This window comes from Coregonus clupeaformis, chromosome 1 (genome assembly GCF_020615455.1).
Source record: "Coregonus clupeaformis isolate EN_2021a chromosome 1, ASM2061545v1, whole genome shotgun sequence".
NCBI classification, from domain to species: domain Eukaryota; kingdom Metazoa; phylum Chordata; class Actinopteri; order Salmoniformes; family Salmonidae; genus Coregonus; species Coregonus clupeaformis.
Genome location: NC_059192.1, coordinates 53,983,618 through 53,999,950, shown reverse-complemented (window position 1 = coordinate 53,999,950; position 16,333 = coordinate 53,983,618). Strand labels below are relative to the sequence as shown.

At 43.1% G+C, this 16,333-nt stretch overlaps 1 protein-coding gene across 8 annotated transcripts in view; it reads left to right on the top strand.

Annotated features, from left to right (window-relative positions):
* LOC121570569 (regulating synaptic membrane exocytosis protein 1) overlaps positions 1-16,333 on the top strand; it is an 84,557-nt gene that overhangs the window by 2,488 nt on the left and 65,736 nt on the right. For all 8 annotated transcript variants that reach the window (XM_041882056.2, XM_041882069.2, XM_041882044.2 and 5 more), the window contains exon 2: positions 888-962. In XM_041882056.2, coding sequence (XP_041737990.2) covers positions 888-962 — 75 coding nt within the window. The remainder of the gene's footprint in view (positions 1-887; positions 963-16,333) is intronic.

Sequence of the window (16,333 nt, the reverse complement as noted above, 5' to 3'; positions counted from 1 at the left end):
CCTCCATGTTGTGGGGTTCTCATAGGGTTTTATCTGTGATCAAGATGATCAGAGGACCCACCCAATGATGTGTCAGATTTCTGAGGGGAAAAAAGAAAACAATAGATATTTTGAAGTAAAAGTGAAAAACATACTAGTGTATAATTATTTTCTCTGAAAAAATATTTTCTAAGTCATTGTTGTGTAGTTCTAAAATATGATAAATCTGTTCTTTGTAATTGTAATTGATGATCTACATAGCAACTTCTTCTATTCTGATTGGTCAGGTGTTGGTTAATTGTTGAAGGAGAACAGGAAGAAGTGGATTTGATTTATGGCTGTGAATGGGTTTGCACTAGATAGCACAGTCACAAAGTATACTATATCGTAACAATTCATGAAAACAAAAATGTGCTTTTTGGTCTGAATTTAAGGTTAAGGTTAGGCCTAAGGTTAGTAGTGTGGTTAAGGTTAGGGTTCGGTTTAAAATCACATTTTAATAAGATAAATTGTAGAAATAGGTGGTGGGGGGGGTTATGACTTTGTGGCTGTGGTAACTAGTGACGACCCTGTGAATGTGGTCATTTCATCCATCCAGTGTTTAATCTCGTTCCCCTGCTCAGACATTGCATGTATCAACCAATGGTTGAGCGCTACTTCATGGACTGTGCATTTGAGCACCAGATTTCCATAACAAATGATGTGGTTAGCTGATACGTAAAATACCTATCCAGTCATTGTAAGATCTGGCAGGCGTCAGCAACGTCTGAGCAGAGGAATTTGCCCAATGTCTAAATAGAGAGTCATGCATCCACCTTCTAAAGAACCCTCACACTACACCATTGTATAACATTTTACAACATTTTCTGACAACATTCCAACCACATTGTCCCTCTTGTGTGTTCCAGGGAGGAGAGGCCAATTCAAGCAAGAACTGTGAACCTGGTTGGGCAGAAGAAGCCTCCTCAGCAAAATGATGTCAGGTAAAAACCATTATACAACCATATTTTGCTGTCTATTTCCTTTTCAGGTTCAGCTGGATATTGTAACACAGTCTTGGGGTGGTCAGAAGGCCTGGGTTCGAACCCAGTCTGTCAGAATGGTTCCTAAACCCGGGGTGGATCTCTGAGGACAAGGCGGTCAAAGGGGGGTGAAGTGTAACGGATGTGGTTTGGTGCTCGCGTGATGCGTAACTTTGCCTGAAACCTGAAGATTTGTGTTAGCTCCCCAAGCTAACGTCAACCACAACATTCCACAACCCAGTGAGAAGATGGACATCACTTGTCAATTAACTCTTAAGGACTATTGCGCCATCATTGAGTCTTTGACATGGGTTGTGTTGTGGATATGTGGTTAAGCCTGGTGCCCCTAACAGCTGGTCCAGAGTCAGATGTTCTGTATCCTCCTAGTGGTTAGAAAGTTAGAATTTGAGGTTGGGTAATCTGACCCCAGATGTCTGGTTATAGCCAACTTCCTATCACTCTGGCTCTGAAGAGCCACCTTCCAGAGACACTTGAAAACCTACCTCTTTAAGGAATATCTGGAATAGTATAAAAGTAATCCTTCTACCCCCCCCCCCCATAAAAAAAAAGAAAGTGGTTGTCCCACTGGCTATCATAAGTTGAATGCACCAATTTGTAAGTCGCTCTGGATAAGAGCGTCTGCTAAATGATGTAAATGTAAATGTTAAGAGAAAAACAGCCAGTATCCACCCAGAGTGATAAGTATGTCATATTGAAGTACCAGTATGTCAACTATAAATCCAGCATCTAAGGCCCCTTTAACTGAGGCAAGTTTGAGGATGCAGTTGAGAATGTGTGTTTCTGTCTGTATGTTTTGGTGTTCTTGGTAGTGGGAGGTGTGGTCACTACTTAACGCTTATGTCTGTAATAGAGATTGTCTTGGTAGCACAATGAACATGTTATGTGTGTACATACTGTAAGTAATTATGTCTGCATGGTCGTGCACGTTTACAGTTTGTGTGTGTGTGTGGTGTTGCATGTGAGTGTTTTTTGCGTGCACTTGTGTGTTTGTTTTGTGCAAGAATGCATGTGTGTGTGAGAGGTTGGATCAGAGAGCGGTGGGATTAAGGGGTAAGTCAGCTGGATCACATCTGCTTCCCCGAGAAATCACGGAATGTGGCCGATTATGACATTATACCACGGAATCCCGGTCAGTATTCCGACACATACGTAATGTTAGCAAGCCGTCAGATCGGGATACAGATAATGATAAGAACTTGACTCTGATGAAAAGCAGTGAACTATAAGGAATTTGGTATCACTTGACATGCAGGCTATTATGTACATGTACTATCTGTTTTTCTATATATGATCCTAGAAGAGCACAGATGTTGATCTGTGATATGAATTTGGGGAGCTCAAGAAATGCAAAGCAGATTTCTATGAAGGGCAATTGAAGTGAACTCATAATGCATTAATGATAGACCTACTATTCCTGTTGATAGAGAGAAAGATAAACAAATAGAGAGAAAAGCTTTCATAACTCTCTGTACATTAAAGACGAGCCCTCAAAAGCCATGTATTTTTTTTGAGTGTATGAATAGTAGAATACACAAGGTGCAATTTTGATACTTAGTTGTGCATCAGCAGTTTCCCTCTTGTATATGTCACTCACTGACATGTCAGTTAACACTTTTTAGATTGGTAAATTAGTCTAGTTAGTCTAGCCAGCTATCTAAACTTGTAGTAATCATGGCTGAATTACCGACCTGAATTACCCCATGTCCAGGGGCCCTGACCTCCAGGGAGCCTCCATTGATTTTGTTTTTCACGCTCACTCATACATCATATTAACATGGCATACAGTATGTCATGGCAAAATGTGTAGAATTGCAGGAAATTAGCTTTAAAACTGCAGAAATGTCACCCCACCCCATGACAACTTGTAGAATTCCAGGTAATTAGCAGCTAAATTACAAAAACAAATGTTCTGTAAAGCAAACTAATTTTTTTACTTTTTGTTAATAAAATACTTTTCTGCTAAAAGATCCCTATGTACGTATTAAATTATAGTTTTTAATCCCGGTACTGAGTTAATGTGTAGCGGCTAATTGTATAGCTAATAGGCTATGTGTTTGTAGATCGACTGAGTTGAATGAAGCTACAGCAACCAATGTGATAATGGCTGGGGTCATTTTTGCTTGTTCTTGCTGTTCTCCAAATAGCATTTTAGAGTATTTAAATTGTATAGAAATGCAGTAAATGAGCTTCAACTTTCTTAACAAACTGAACCCCACGACCCACCCCCCGGACCTCACTAAAACTCAGACCGTGGTTACGGCCCTGCTCCTGCCTACTGAGGAACACAGGCTATGTAAGATAACCTCTTAGCATTAGCATCACCTACCGCCAGGTAGCATTCTCGCTAAAACTCAAGTCAAACATTAGCTAGCAATAGTCACAGTTTCTGTAACTTTATATTTACCATATAGAGCTTACATTACTCTTCCCTCTTTATGACAGAGGTTCTGTAACATTCTGTAACAATGCACATATATAAGGCCCAGCTTCTTTCACCGTTATACCCCTTGGAGTAAAGAGACTCCTGGGAGGATACTAGCCAATCACAGAGCTCAGGAATTGCCATGGCGCCAGTGTCAGGAGACTGCTATTCAATCTACATGTGTAGAATATGCATGGAGTTCCTGACTGCTTACTTCTATGAGTCTTCACAGGAGAACGCATGGATACTGTACACACATTAGAGAAGCACTGCTAGTACACAGCTAACTCAACACAACCTAGCATGACTTATGTACTGTATCTCTCTGCAGTTACAGGATATTGTTCCTTGTAGGCTTCAGCTCAGTGTGAGTTTGTGTGTGTGTGTACATGTACAGTGAGGGAAAAAAGTATTTGATCCCCTGCTGATTTTGTACATTTGCCCACTGACAAAGAAATGATCAGTCTATAATTTTAATGGTAGGTTTATTTGAACAGTGAGAGACAGAATAACAACAAAAACATCCAGAAAAACGCATGTAAAAAATGTTATAAATTTATTTGCATTTTAATGAGGGAAATAAGTATTTGACCCCCTCTAAATCAGATAGTTTTCTGGCTTCCAGGTGTCTTTTATACAGGTAACGAGCTGAGATTAGGAGCACACTCTTAAAGGGAGTGCTCGTAATCTCAGTTTGTAACCTGTATAAAAGACACCTGTCCACAGAAGCAATCAATCAATCAGATTCCAAACTCTCCACGATGGCCAAGACCAAAGGGCTCTCCAAGGATGTCAGGGACAAGATTGTAGACCTACACAAGGCTGGAATGGGCTACAAGACCATCGCCAAGCAGCTTGGTGAGAAGGTGACAACAGTTGGTGCGATTATTCGCAAATGGAAGAAACACAAAATAACTGTCAATCTCCCTCGGCCTGGGGCTCCATGCAAGAGCTCACCTCGTGGAGTTGCAATGATCATGAGAACGGTGAGGAATCAGCCCAGAACTACACGGTAGGATCTTGTCAATGATCTCAAGGCAGCTGGGACCATAGTAACCAAGAAAACAATTGGTAACACACTACGCCGTGAAGAACTGAAATCCTGCAGCGCCCACAAGGTCCCCCTGCTCAAGAAAGCACATATACAGGGCCGTCTGAAGTTTGCCAATGAACATCTGAATGATTCAGAGGAGAACTGGGTGAAAGTGTTGTGGTCAGATGAGACCAAAATCGAGCTCTTTGGCATCAACTCAACTCGCCGTGTTTGGAGGAGGAGGAATGCTGCCTATGACCCCAAGAACATCATCCCCACCGTCAAACATGGAGGTGGAAACATTATGCTTTGGGGGTGTTTTTCTGCTAAGGGGACAGGACAACTTCACCTCATCAAAGGGATGATGGACGGGGCCATGTACCGTGAAATCTTGGGTGAGAACCTCCTTCCCTCAGCCAGGGCATTGAAAATGGGTCGTGGATGGGTTTTCCAGCATGACAATGACCCAAAACACACGGCCAAAGCAACAAAGGACTGGCTCAAGAAGAAGCACATTAAAGGTCCTGGAGTGGCCTAGCCAGTCTCCAGACCTTAATCCCATAGAAAATCTGTGGAGGGAGCTGAAGGTTCGAGTTGCCAAACGTCAGCCTCGAAACCTTAATGACTTGGAGAAGATCTGCAAAGAGGAGTGGAACAAAATCCCTCCTGAGATGTGTGCAAACCTGGTGGCCAACTACAATAAACGTCTGACCTCTGTGATTGCCAACAAGGGTTTTGCCACCAAGTACTAAGTCATGTTTTGCAGAGGGGTCAAATACTTATTTCCCTCATTAAAATGCAAATCAATTTATAACATTTTTGACATGCGTTTTCTGGATTTTTTTGTTGTTATTCTGTCTCTCACTGTTCAAATAAACCTACCATTAAAATATAGACTGATCATGTCTTTGTCAGTGGGCAAACGTACAAAATCAGCAGGGAATCAAATACTTTTTTCCCTCACTGTATGTGCATCTGTGTGTACGTGCATGTGTGTGTAGGCGGTGCCCACCCTACTAAAGATGGAGCTTTGTACAGAAGTGTGTTTGTGTGTGATGGTATGTGTGATTGTAGACGGTGCACTTCCCACCCTGCTGAAGGTAGAGCTCGGTGCCAAGCCATATGGAGCTGGGCATTTCCATCTAAAAGGACCCATGAGTGTCAAATGAAACTAAGAGTCTATATTTTTTAGAAATGAAGGCATGTATACATTTTGCAACCATTTTCCATCCTACAAATGTGTAATGCTAAAATGTAGTGCAAATGCTTTGATTTCTGGTCAAACAGATGAGAAGGGTCTTAGACAACATCTACCATACAGTATACGTATACTTCCATACATTTCTTCAACTGGTACCGGGGGACTTTCAGACAAGTCTTGTGAGGCTTGTGGGCATCCTATAGCAAAACAACCGACATGTATGTGTTCATGGAAGTCTCAACTTTCCACAGAGGGGTCATATTAGTGTGTAGCCTAAACTGTTTGGACGCTACAGACAGAAGTTGGCAGATCGGCTGTACTGACTTCAGACGAGTCCCAAGACGCTTGTGGGGGTCATAGAGCAAAACGGAGAGCACCATCGTGTTCGTGAGAGTCTCAGGGGTCACAGGGGTCATAGGTCATAGTTTGTAGGCCAAACCGTTGGGACACTACAGATGATTTTGTGAGAAGACCGATTTTCGGGATGTCTCACCGCTCTAGCTCTGTCACCTTTCACCGCAGATGCGGATGTGCGACATCGGCGGATGCAGTGGATTGAGCAATGCAAAAAAACAGATATCTCTAGCTTAAACTGACAGATTTGTATGTTTTTTATTATTATGATAATTAGACTTCCGCGGGGGCACAGACATAGACTAGTAAAAAGTAAATGTTTCCATTGGAAAACTTCCCTGGTCTTTGTGGTTGAATTGGTGTTTGAAATTCACTGCTCGACTGAGGGACCTTACAGATAATTGTATGTGTGGGGTACAGACTCAAGACATTTCTAAATGTTTTGTGTATACAGTGCCTTCAGAAAGTATTCATACCCCTTGACTTTTTCCACATTTTGTTGCGTTACAGCCTGAGTTTTAAAATGATTAAATTGAGATGTCACTGGCCTACACACAATACCCCATAATGTCAAAATAGAATTATGTTTTTAGATATTTTTAACAAATTAATAAAAAATTTTAAAGCTGAAATGTCTTGAGTCAATAAGTATTCAACCTCTTTGTTATGGCAAGCCTAAATACATTCAGGAGTAAAAATGTGCTTAACAAGTCACATAATAAGTTGCATGGACTCACTCTGAGTGTAATAATAGTGTTTAACATGATTTTTGAATGACTACCTCATCTCTGTACCCCACACATACAATTATCTTTAAGGTCCCTCAGTCGAGCAGTGAATTTCAAACACAGATTGAACCACAATGATCAGGGAGGTTTTCCAATGCCTCTCAAAGAAGAGCACCTATTGGTAGATGGGTAAAATAAAATATATAATGCAGACATTGAATATCCCTTTGAGCATGGTGAACTTATTCATTACACTTTGGATGGTGTATCAATATGTAAGGGTTGGTGTGAGGTGTGGCACAGTGGTCTAAGGCACTGCATTGCATTGCTAGCTGTGCCACTAGAGATCCTGGTTCGAATCCAGGCTCTGTCGTAGCCGGCCGCGACCGGGAGACCCATGGGGCGGCGCGCAATTGGCCCAGCGTCGTCCAGGGTAGGGGAGGGAATGGCCGGCAGGGATGTAGCTCAGTTGATAGAGCATGGTGTTTGCAACGCATGGGTTGTGGGTTCGATTCCCACAGGGGTTATGAAAAAATAATAATGTATGCACTAACTAACTGTAAGTCGCTCTGGATAAGAGCGTCTGCTAAATGACGTAAATGTAAATGTGTGACCCAGGTGCGGTGCAGGATAGACAGGCAGTAGGCAAGGATGGTGAAACAAGGATCTTTACTGGTGGTCCAAAAGCCAGGATACAAATCAACGGACTACATACGAAAACAAATGAGGAGCACATAGGTCTCCAAAAAACAGACTGACAGCAAACAATACGAAATACTAACTCTGACTGGAAAAACACAATGACACAGGGAGAACACTTCTCGAGTACCTGTAACTCCGTCACGTAATCCGACACTGATACATACTGCTTGACATCAAGGAACTAGCAGAGAAAACTGAGCAAAGTAACACAGGGAAGTGAGGGCATAAATACACATGTGAATCAGATAGCCACAGGTGACACCAATAGGCAGATAATTAGTCCCAACTGTGAGTGAGGAGGTGCCTATGGTTGTCGGAAGATTACACCTAGTGGGTCGCTCCGGAACTGCGACCCACTCCTGTAACATCAATACACCCAGTCACTACAAAGATACAGGCGTCCTTCCTAACTCAGTTGCCGGACAGGAAGGAAACCGCTCAGGGATTTCACCATGAGGCCAATGGTGACTTTAAAACAGTTACAGAGTTTAATGGTAGTGATAAGAGAAAACTGAGGATGGATCAACAACATTGTAGTTACTCCACAATACTAACCTAATTGACAGAGTGAAAAGAAGAAAGCCTTTACAGAATACAAATATTCCACAACATGAATCCTGTTTGCAATAAGACACTTAAGTAAAAGTGCAAAACATGTGGTAAATAAATGAACTTTATGTCCTGAATGCAAAGTGTTATGTTTACCACACCTTCATATTTTATAGCATGGTGGTGGCTACAACTTGTTATGGGTATGCTTGTCATCAGCAAGGACTAGCAAGGACCCCTTTTGTGGTAGCAAATTCATCAGGGACCCCCTCATAATCAGAGCACTACTCGAGTGAGATAAATAAAATAGCAGACGAACCAAGTCTCGGGCGAAGGAACATTTAAAAGTCCCATCTCTTGGCACCGGAGAGAAACATTTTCAATTTTCAAGCAAATTTCCTGCAATTCTACACATTTTGCCATGAGGAAGAGAGAACACTTTGCTGTTTTAAAGCCTCAATTACAATGCATTTCTGTAAAAAAAATATATATTTGAGGGCGGAACTCATTACAATAATAGCCAGTGTGTGGAATAATACCCAAAAGGATATTGCATAGGATATTGCATATTTCTACCTTTGTGTACCTATTCAGGATACATCACCATGAAGAGAATGATATTCATATCCCTAATTATGCATTTCTGTATAGTACAGATAAGTGACCCGTGATGTAATTCCGTTACTGGAATTCCGTTACCAGATAAAATCCACTTCACCTACTGTAGTTCAAAACCAAAATATATTTTGTTCAAACTCGAGGTGTTGTAGCTGACACCCCATTCTTTCTGCAGACATATTTGAATCTTAAAAACTGAGGGAGATTTTACCGTAACTCTGTTACAAAACTTTGCATCTACATAGTTCTTCCAGTAAATATGTTTTTGTGAAATGTTCTTTGTAAATTGTTCAAAGTTGTCCTTGTGCATAGAGTTGTATGGTTGAGTAAACTTTGAAATCAATGGTTTTGTTTGGCATACATTTTAAAGTGAAAAACTCAAAGCGTAATTCCGTTAGCATGGAATTGCCCAGTTCTGTCTGGGGAGCACACTACCCACTTAGCTCTGCTGTTGGCTCTGGTGCTCTCTCCATCTGTCTTCCTCATCTTCTATTTCCATCGCTCAATCTCTTCCTCTATATCTTCCTCTTTATCTCCTCCACGCTGCCTGTCTTTTATGTGTTTTATAAAGCCTAAAATGTGGTGTAAAAATAGACATCCTCAGGTATCTGGCTAATTACTGACTGTGTGCGCATGGGCCTGCCTGTGTGTGTGACTTTAGTGCTCTTTAAGCCTGTGACAGTGTGTAAGTAATTAGGTGTGTTATTGACAGAGTGGAGTGTCTTCTCAAGTGGACTGAATCTCTCTCTCTCTCTCTCTCTCTCTCTCTCTCTCTCTCTCTCTGCTGGGAAATGTTATTGTCTTGGAGCTGCAGGCTTCTTGAAGTCCCACTCAGTAATGAGCATAGGCCCTCCAGACCAGACCAGTCCATGTACCCAAGAACAGTTTGTGTTGCATAGCCAATAATCAATACAGTGCATGTGTCTTGAGGTTGGGGAACCTACATAAGCACCAAAAAGGCCACCCAGTATAGGGTTGAGGAAGTAGGGAGGCAGAGATGAGGAGAGGGAAGAGCAAGTGTGTGTAAGAGAGCAGCTGAGCTAAATAGAGAGAAGAGAGTAGAGAGAAGAAAGTAGAGAGAGTAGAGAGATGGAGGAAGGGAGTGTGCACACCAGAGGAGAGGAATGAAGAGAGGGGTGGAAGGGAGAGAGGTTGAGGCAGGGATGAGTGAGAGACTGGAAGAAAGGGATGGATGGTGGGAGAGGGGGAAGGTGAAACCACTCAGCATGGCGACAGTTCCGGCGGAAGCGAGGGAGGGAGGGTGGAAGTGCAGACCCTGCCAGAGAGAGAAAAAACGAAAGAGTGAGTGAGAGGGACAGAAATACAGACTGTGGCATACTGTATGCCGCTAATGCCATATGGTGGTGAGGTGCCACCCAGAGTGGGCACAGACCACTGCACCTCACCACAGCGGGCACAGACCAACCCTCCTAGCATAGCAACAGAGGAGAGCAATTGCGTGTGGGCTAAATAAAAAACTGGACACCTACCAAACACTAAAGGTTTTTTTTGTCATTATGATGTAAAAGGCAGTTGTCATCATTTTCAACCCCCCACTTAAACACGCACGCACGCACGCACGCACGCACGCACACACACACACACACACACACACACACACACACACACACACACACACACACACACACACACACACACACACACACACACACACACACACACACACTCCTGTCCTTTATTCAAGGGATACAGGGGCCAGCCACAAAGCTGGCACCCTTTACTGCTTTCTAATTTTGCAAATAGGATGAGGAGGAATACTTTTTTTTTTAAAGCTCATCTATTATAGGATTGTGAATTTACTGAAATCAATCAGGTGGATGACTCCCCCTGTTTGGAGAAAGAGAGAGGGAGAGAGAGAGAGAGCTTCATTTCTAAATGGCTGCGAAGTGATTTTCCCTCGTTCTTATTTGACACTCCCTCATTGTTTTTTGATTCATGCCCGCTTGCCTGTTGAATATCGAACTGAGATGAGAGGAAGGAAGGGAACCCTTAGTCACTGAAGTTCGATCAGGCGGCATGGGACTGAGTTTATTAGTACAGATATAGAGTATCGGTAGGTCTCATGGATCAGTGGGCTGGTAGGGTTGTGGGTTGGATTCCTGCATGGAGTACATACACTGAGTGTACAAAACATTAAGAATACCTTCTTAATATTGAGTTGCACCCCCTTTTGCCCTCAGAACAGCCTCAATTCGTCGAGGCATGGACTCTTCATGGTGTCGAAAGCGTTCCACAGGGATGCTGGCCAATGTTGATTCCATTGCTTCCCACAGTTGTGTCAAGTTGGCTGGATGTCCTTTGGGTAGTGGACCATTCTTGAAACACACGGGAAACTGTTGAGTGTGAAAAACCCAGCAGCGTTGCAGTTCTTGACACACTCAAACCGGTCCGCCTGGCACCTACCACCATACCCCATTCAAAGGCACTTCAATCTTTTGTCTTGCCCATTCACCCTCTGAATGGCACACAGACACAATCCATGTCTCAATTGTCTCAAAGCTTAAGAATCCTTCTTTAACCTGCCTCCTCCCCTTCATCTACACTGATTGAAGTGGATTTAACAAATTACATCAATAAGGGATCATAGCTTTCACCTGGATTCACCTGGTCTGTCTATGTCATGGAACACTCAGTGTATATTGGACACGTGTGTAACCGGTGGCGTGCAAAATTAAGCCCCTACTCCCTAGCCACTCTAAATAATAATATAGTCATTCATCAGATGCTTTTATTCAAAGCGACTTTAATTTAATATGTGACCACTGGCCACTTCTATCCCTCTGTCTCACCCACTGGGTGTGCCCAAGGAGGAGGAGAGAGGAACTCAGTGTAACGTTTACTGGCGCTATTATGCACACGCTATACTTTCAGAATATGGATTTGGGCTGTCACTGTCATCTCTCTCATACTCCAAAGACATGCCAACCTTCCAAATGATAAAACAATCTCCAGACAGAAGGAAGCGCTCTGCTTAAATACACTGGCACAACCACACCCTTGATTAGCCAGCTAGACGCACTTGGCTGGGGATACAACGGAATAGAAGGCACTTTAGTGGCCACCGGTCACATATGAACTAGAAGTTGCTATGAATAAAAGCATCTGATGAATGACTATATTATTATTTAGAGTGGTTATAAGGAGGGTCTAGGGAGTAGGGTCTAGGGAGTAGGGGCTAGGGCTCTATTTTGTATTCAGCACTAAATATGCTTACAGTTCCCCTCAGTGAGAAATTATAACCGGAGACCTCTCCCAGCTGATGACATGAGATTCCATTACCCAAAATCCATTGTAATGGTGCCAGGACATGCTCATCTATGCCCACTCTCCCATCGAGAGTGAAGGAATTTTGGGAGTGATGCTCACCCCCGAATCCTGAAACAGCATCTAGCCTCTTGCCCCTAGGCACTTCGTGTACAGTCGTGGTCAAAAGTTTTGACAATGACACAAATATTAATTTTCACAAAGTCTGCTGCCTCAGATTTTATGATGGCAATTTGCATATACTCCAGAATGTTATGAAGAGTGATCAGATGAATTGCAATTAATTGCAAAGTCCCTCTTTGCCATGAAAATGAACTTAATCCCCCAAAAACATTTGCACTGCATTTCAGCCCTGCCACAAAAGGACCAGCTGACATCATGTCAGTGATTCTCTCGTTAACACAGGTGAGAGTGTTGACGAGGACAAGGCTGGAGATCACTCTGTCATGCTGATTGAGTTAGAATAACAGACTGGAAGCTTTAAAAGGAGGGTGGTGCTTGAAATCATTGTTCTTCCTCTGTTAACCATGATTACCTGCAAGGAAACACGTGCCGTCATCATTGCTTTGTACAAAAATGGCTTCACAGGCAAGTATATTGCTGCTAGTAAGATTGCACCTAAATCAACCATTTATCGGATCATCAAGAACTTCAAGGAGAGAGGTTCAATTGTTGTGAAGAAGGCTTCAGGGCGCCCAAGAAAGTCCAGCAAGCTCCAGGACCGTCTCCTAAAGTTGATTCAGCTACGGGATCGGGGCACCACCAGTGCAGAGCTTGCTCAGGAATGGCAGCAGGCAGGTGTGAGTGCATCTGCACGCACAGTGAGGCAAAGACTTTTGGAGGATGGCCTGGTGTCAAGAAGGGCAGCGAGGAAGACACTTCTCTCCAGGAAAAACATCAGGGACAGACTGATATTCTGCAAAAGGTACAGGGATTGGACTGCTGAGGACTGGGGTAAAGTCATTTTCTCTGATGAATCCCCTTTCCGATTGTTTGGGGCATCCGGAAAAAAACCTTGTCCGGAGAAGACAAGGTGAGTGCTACCATCAGTCCTGTGTCACGCCAACAGTAAAGCATCCTGAGACCATTCATGTGTGGGGTTGCTTCCCAGCCAAGGGAGTGGGCTCACTCACAATTTTGCCTAAGAACACAGCCATGAATAAGGAATGGTACCAACACATCCTCTGAGAGCAACTTCTCCCAACAATCCAATAACAGTTTGGTGACGAACAATGCCTTTTCCAGCATGATGGAGCACCTTGCCATAAGGCAAAAGTGATAACTAAGTGGCTCGGGGAACAAAACATCGACATTTTGGGTCCATGGCCAGGAAATTCCCCAGACCTTAATCCCATTGAGAACTTGTGGTCAATCCTCAAGAGGCGAGTGGACAAACAAAAACCTACAAATTCTGACAAACTCCAAGCATTGATTATGCACGAATGGGCTGCCATAAATCAGGATGTGGCCCAGAAGTTAACTGACAGCATGCCAGGGCGGATTGCAGAGGTCTTGAAAAAGAAGGGTCAACACTGCAAATATTGACTCTTTGCATAAACTTAATGTAATTGTCAATAAAGGCCTTTGACACTTATGGAATTATACTTCAGTATACCATAGTAACATCTGACAAAAATATCTCATAACACTGAAGCAGCAAACTTTGTGAAGACCAATACTTTGACCATGACTGTAGATCAGAAGGAATTTGATAGGTATAAACAGTAGCTTCACATTGCCCTTTGATTGGCTTGGTACTAGGACTTTCACCATATTGCTTATAGCTATCAACATCTCTACAGGGGCGCAACTTTGGTTTTAGAAGTGGGGGGACATAACTAGTATTTTATTTTTTATTTTTGTTTGTCGGTTAAACACTCCAAACAGTCTACCTAATCGCTCGGAGCCGTCCGCATGGTCCTAAAGCACACCGTTGCCTCGTTTTGTATCACATTCCAATGATAAAACTGGGGGGGAGACAAAAATGCAATTTCAGAATGTGTGTGTGGGGGGGGACACCCCTGCATCTCCACATGTGTGATGGGATGTTTCTGGTTTCTGGGCGGTGGTTTGAGGATTTTAACAGGAGTCAATGAGCAGCACAGCTCTATCATACGGGTGTCCCACATATTAGAGACAAATCACACAGACCCATTGCTCCTCTGGGACAACATCGTGTGGGTGTATATAATAATATACTATAATATGCCATTTAGCAGACGCTTTTATCCAAAGCGACTTACAGTCATGCGTGCATACATTTTTTTGTGTATGGGTGGTCCCGGGGATCGAACCCACTACCTTGGCGTTACAAGCGCCATGCTCTACCAGATGAGCTACAGAGGACCACATGTGTATATGTATGTGCGTGCTTTCATGTGTGCATATGTGTGTGTTGGAGGATTTACATCCAGCGCTGTTGATAGGGACCAGGGCCATCCTGCCAGGGCTTGATGAATGGGGGACAGCGTGTGTGTGTCCGCAGGACGTTTGTCCTTGTTCGGTGGCTGAGATACTGCTGGCTTTTCACGTCTGTCACATCATGTCAGGCCTTCTAAAGGACTCCTTTGACTCCCTCCCCCTCGGTTGGGGAGGACTGGGGAAATGATCGAGCTCCACTGCACAGGACTGTATGAATAGCCACACCATTCACTGCTCGAGGCAGCGAGGTAGATCTTGCCCCTTACATAATATAATAATAATAATATGCCATTTAGCAGACGCTTTTATCCAAAGCGACTTACAGTCATGTGTGCATACATTTTTACGTATGGGTGGTCCCGGGGATCGAACCCACTACCCAGGCGTTACAAGCGCCATGCTCTACCAATTGAGCTACAGAGGACCACTACATGATCATATCCCCCAAGTAAGCCCATCTGAAATCTCCATTCTCAGTATGCCTATTTGCTGTGCTTGTTTACGGGTGTGCATACAGTACTGTACAGTAGGCTTTGTTGTAGCTACAGTAGTCCTAGACTCTCAGCAAGCTCCTTAGTGTTGCATGGCTTAATTATTATATGGGATGCTAATGTTGTTTCCCCAGATTGAATTGTTGGCCCGATTGTTTAAAAAACACACTTGGACAAATGTGCATTTCGCAAAGGGCTTATTTTTATTTCTTAAAAGAGAGAAAGTACTGAATTGTGTGACGTAAAGGGAAGTGTGTGTGTCTGTGCGTTCATTTGTGTGTGTTTGTGCTGGTAGAAGTAAAGCTTGAGCTCACTTTGGTTTAACCTTGTATCTCATTTATGAATCTGTGTTTTCTAGCTTTTCTTAATGAGCTCCTGTCTGACAGTCTCTCCTGAATCTTGAAAGATGAGTGCTCTCTCAGATCTCCTCATAAATACATATTTCTCGCTCTATTTCTCTCTCTTCCTCTCTCTGTTCACTCTTAAATATGTTTTTAATTAAAAAAACATTCAACAATGGTGTTGCACAATCTAATAGAGATTTAAGTTTAAAGTTTACCGATCTGAGAGAGAGGGTTTGCCAGAGTAGTTGAGTCGGCTGCAGTCCAATAGTTGAAGATAGCTTCCTTCCCTCATCTCCTTCCCAGTATGACAATGTATGCACTCACTAACTGTAAGTCGCTCTGGATAAGAGCGTCTGCTAAATGACTAAAATGTAAAAAATAATTGATTGGTGAAAGGAATGTTATGAATCTGTACTCTCACCTATTCAAGCAGTGTTTACCTCAGAGGGGCCTAAGGAAGGATACATTTCCAAATTATTCAAACAGGGCCTAAGTATTGGAAATGGGGCCTGTGACAGTGTGACTACGTGAGAGTCATGGAGCTGAGGATATGAACCCTGAGGAGATGTAGCAGCAGGTGACCCCTGTCTGACCTTTAGGGCCAATAGATACCAGAGATTAGGCCCGGGGCGCTGCGAGGAAGACGGCATGGGATGGGAAGTGTTTTTGTATTTGTGTGTGTGTGTGTGTGTGTGAGTGTGTGTGTTAGTGTGTGAGTGCGAGTGCGAGTGCTAGTGTGTGTGTGTGTTGATGCGTGTGTATTTACAGGGATAAGATACAGGGATACATGGATGTCACTGTTGTGGGATAGTCCAGGGAGGAGGATGTTTGTTTGAGGTATGATAGGGGAACAGTTTGTTTTGTGACACCAGTAGTAGAGTGAAGAATGAGCCTAAGGCCTTTTGGATGTTTGATGCAGTCAGTTGTTTGTGACCTCCTGTCCTCGTGGGAATTGTAGTTTTTAAGGCTGGTTTGATGGGGGAGGAGGCTACACCAATGACACCCTGTCTGTAAGTAAAGATAATGTATCTAACTCTACCTATAGTATTTGGATGTTACAGTATTTTGGAAGCTACTATCTGCTCTGTATTTGTTTGTGACTAAATGTGTTTATTTACATTTTACATTTTAGTCATTTTAGCAGACGCTCTTATCCAGAGCGA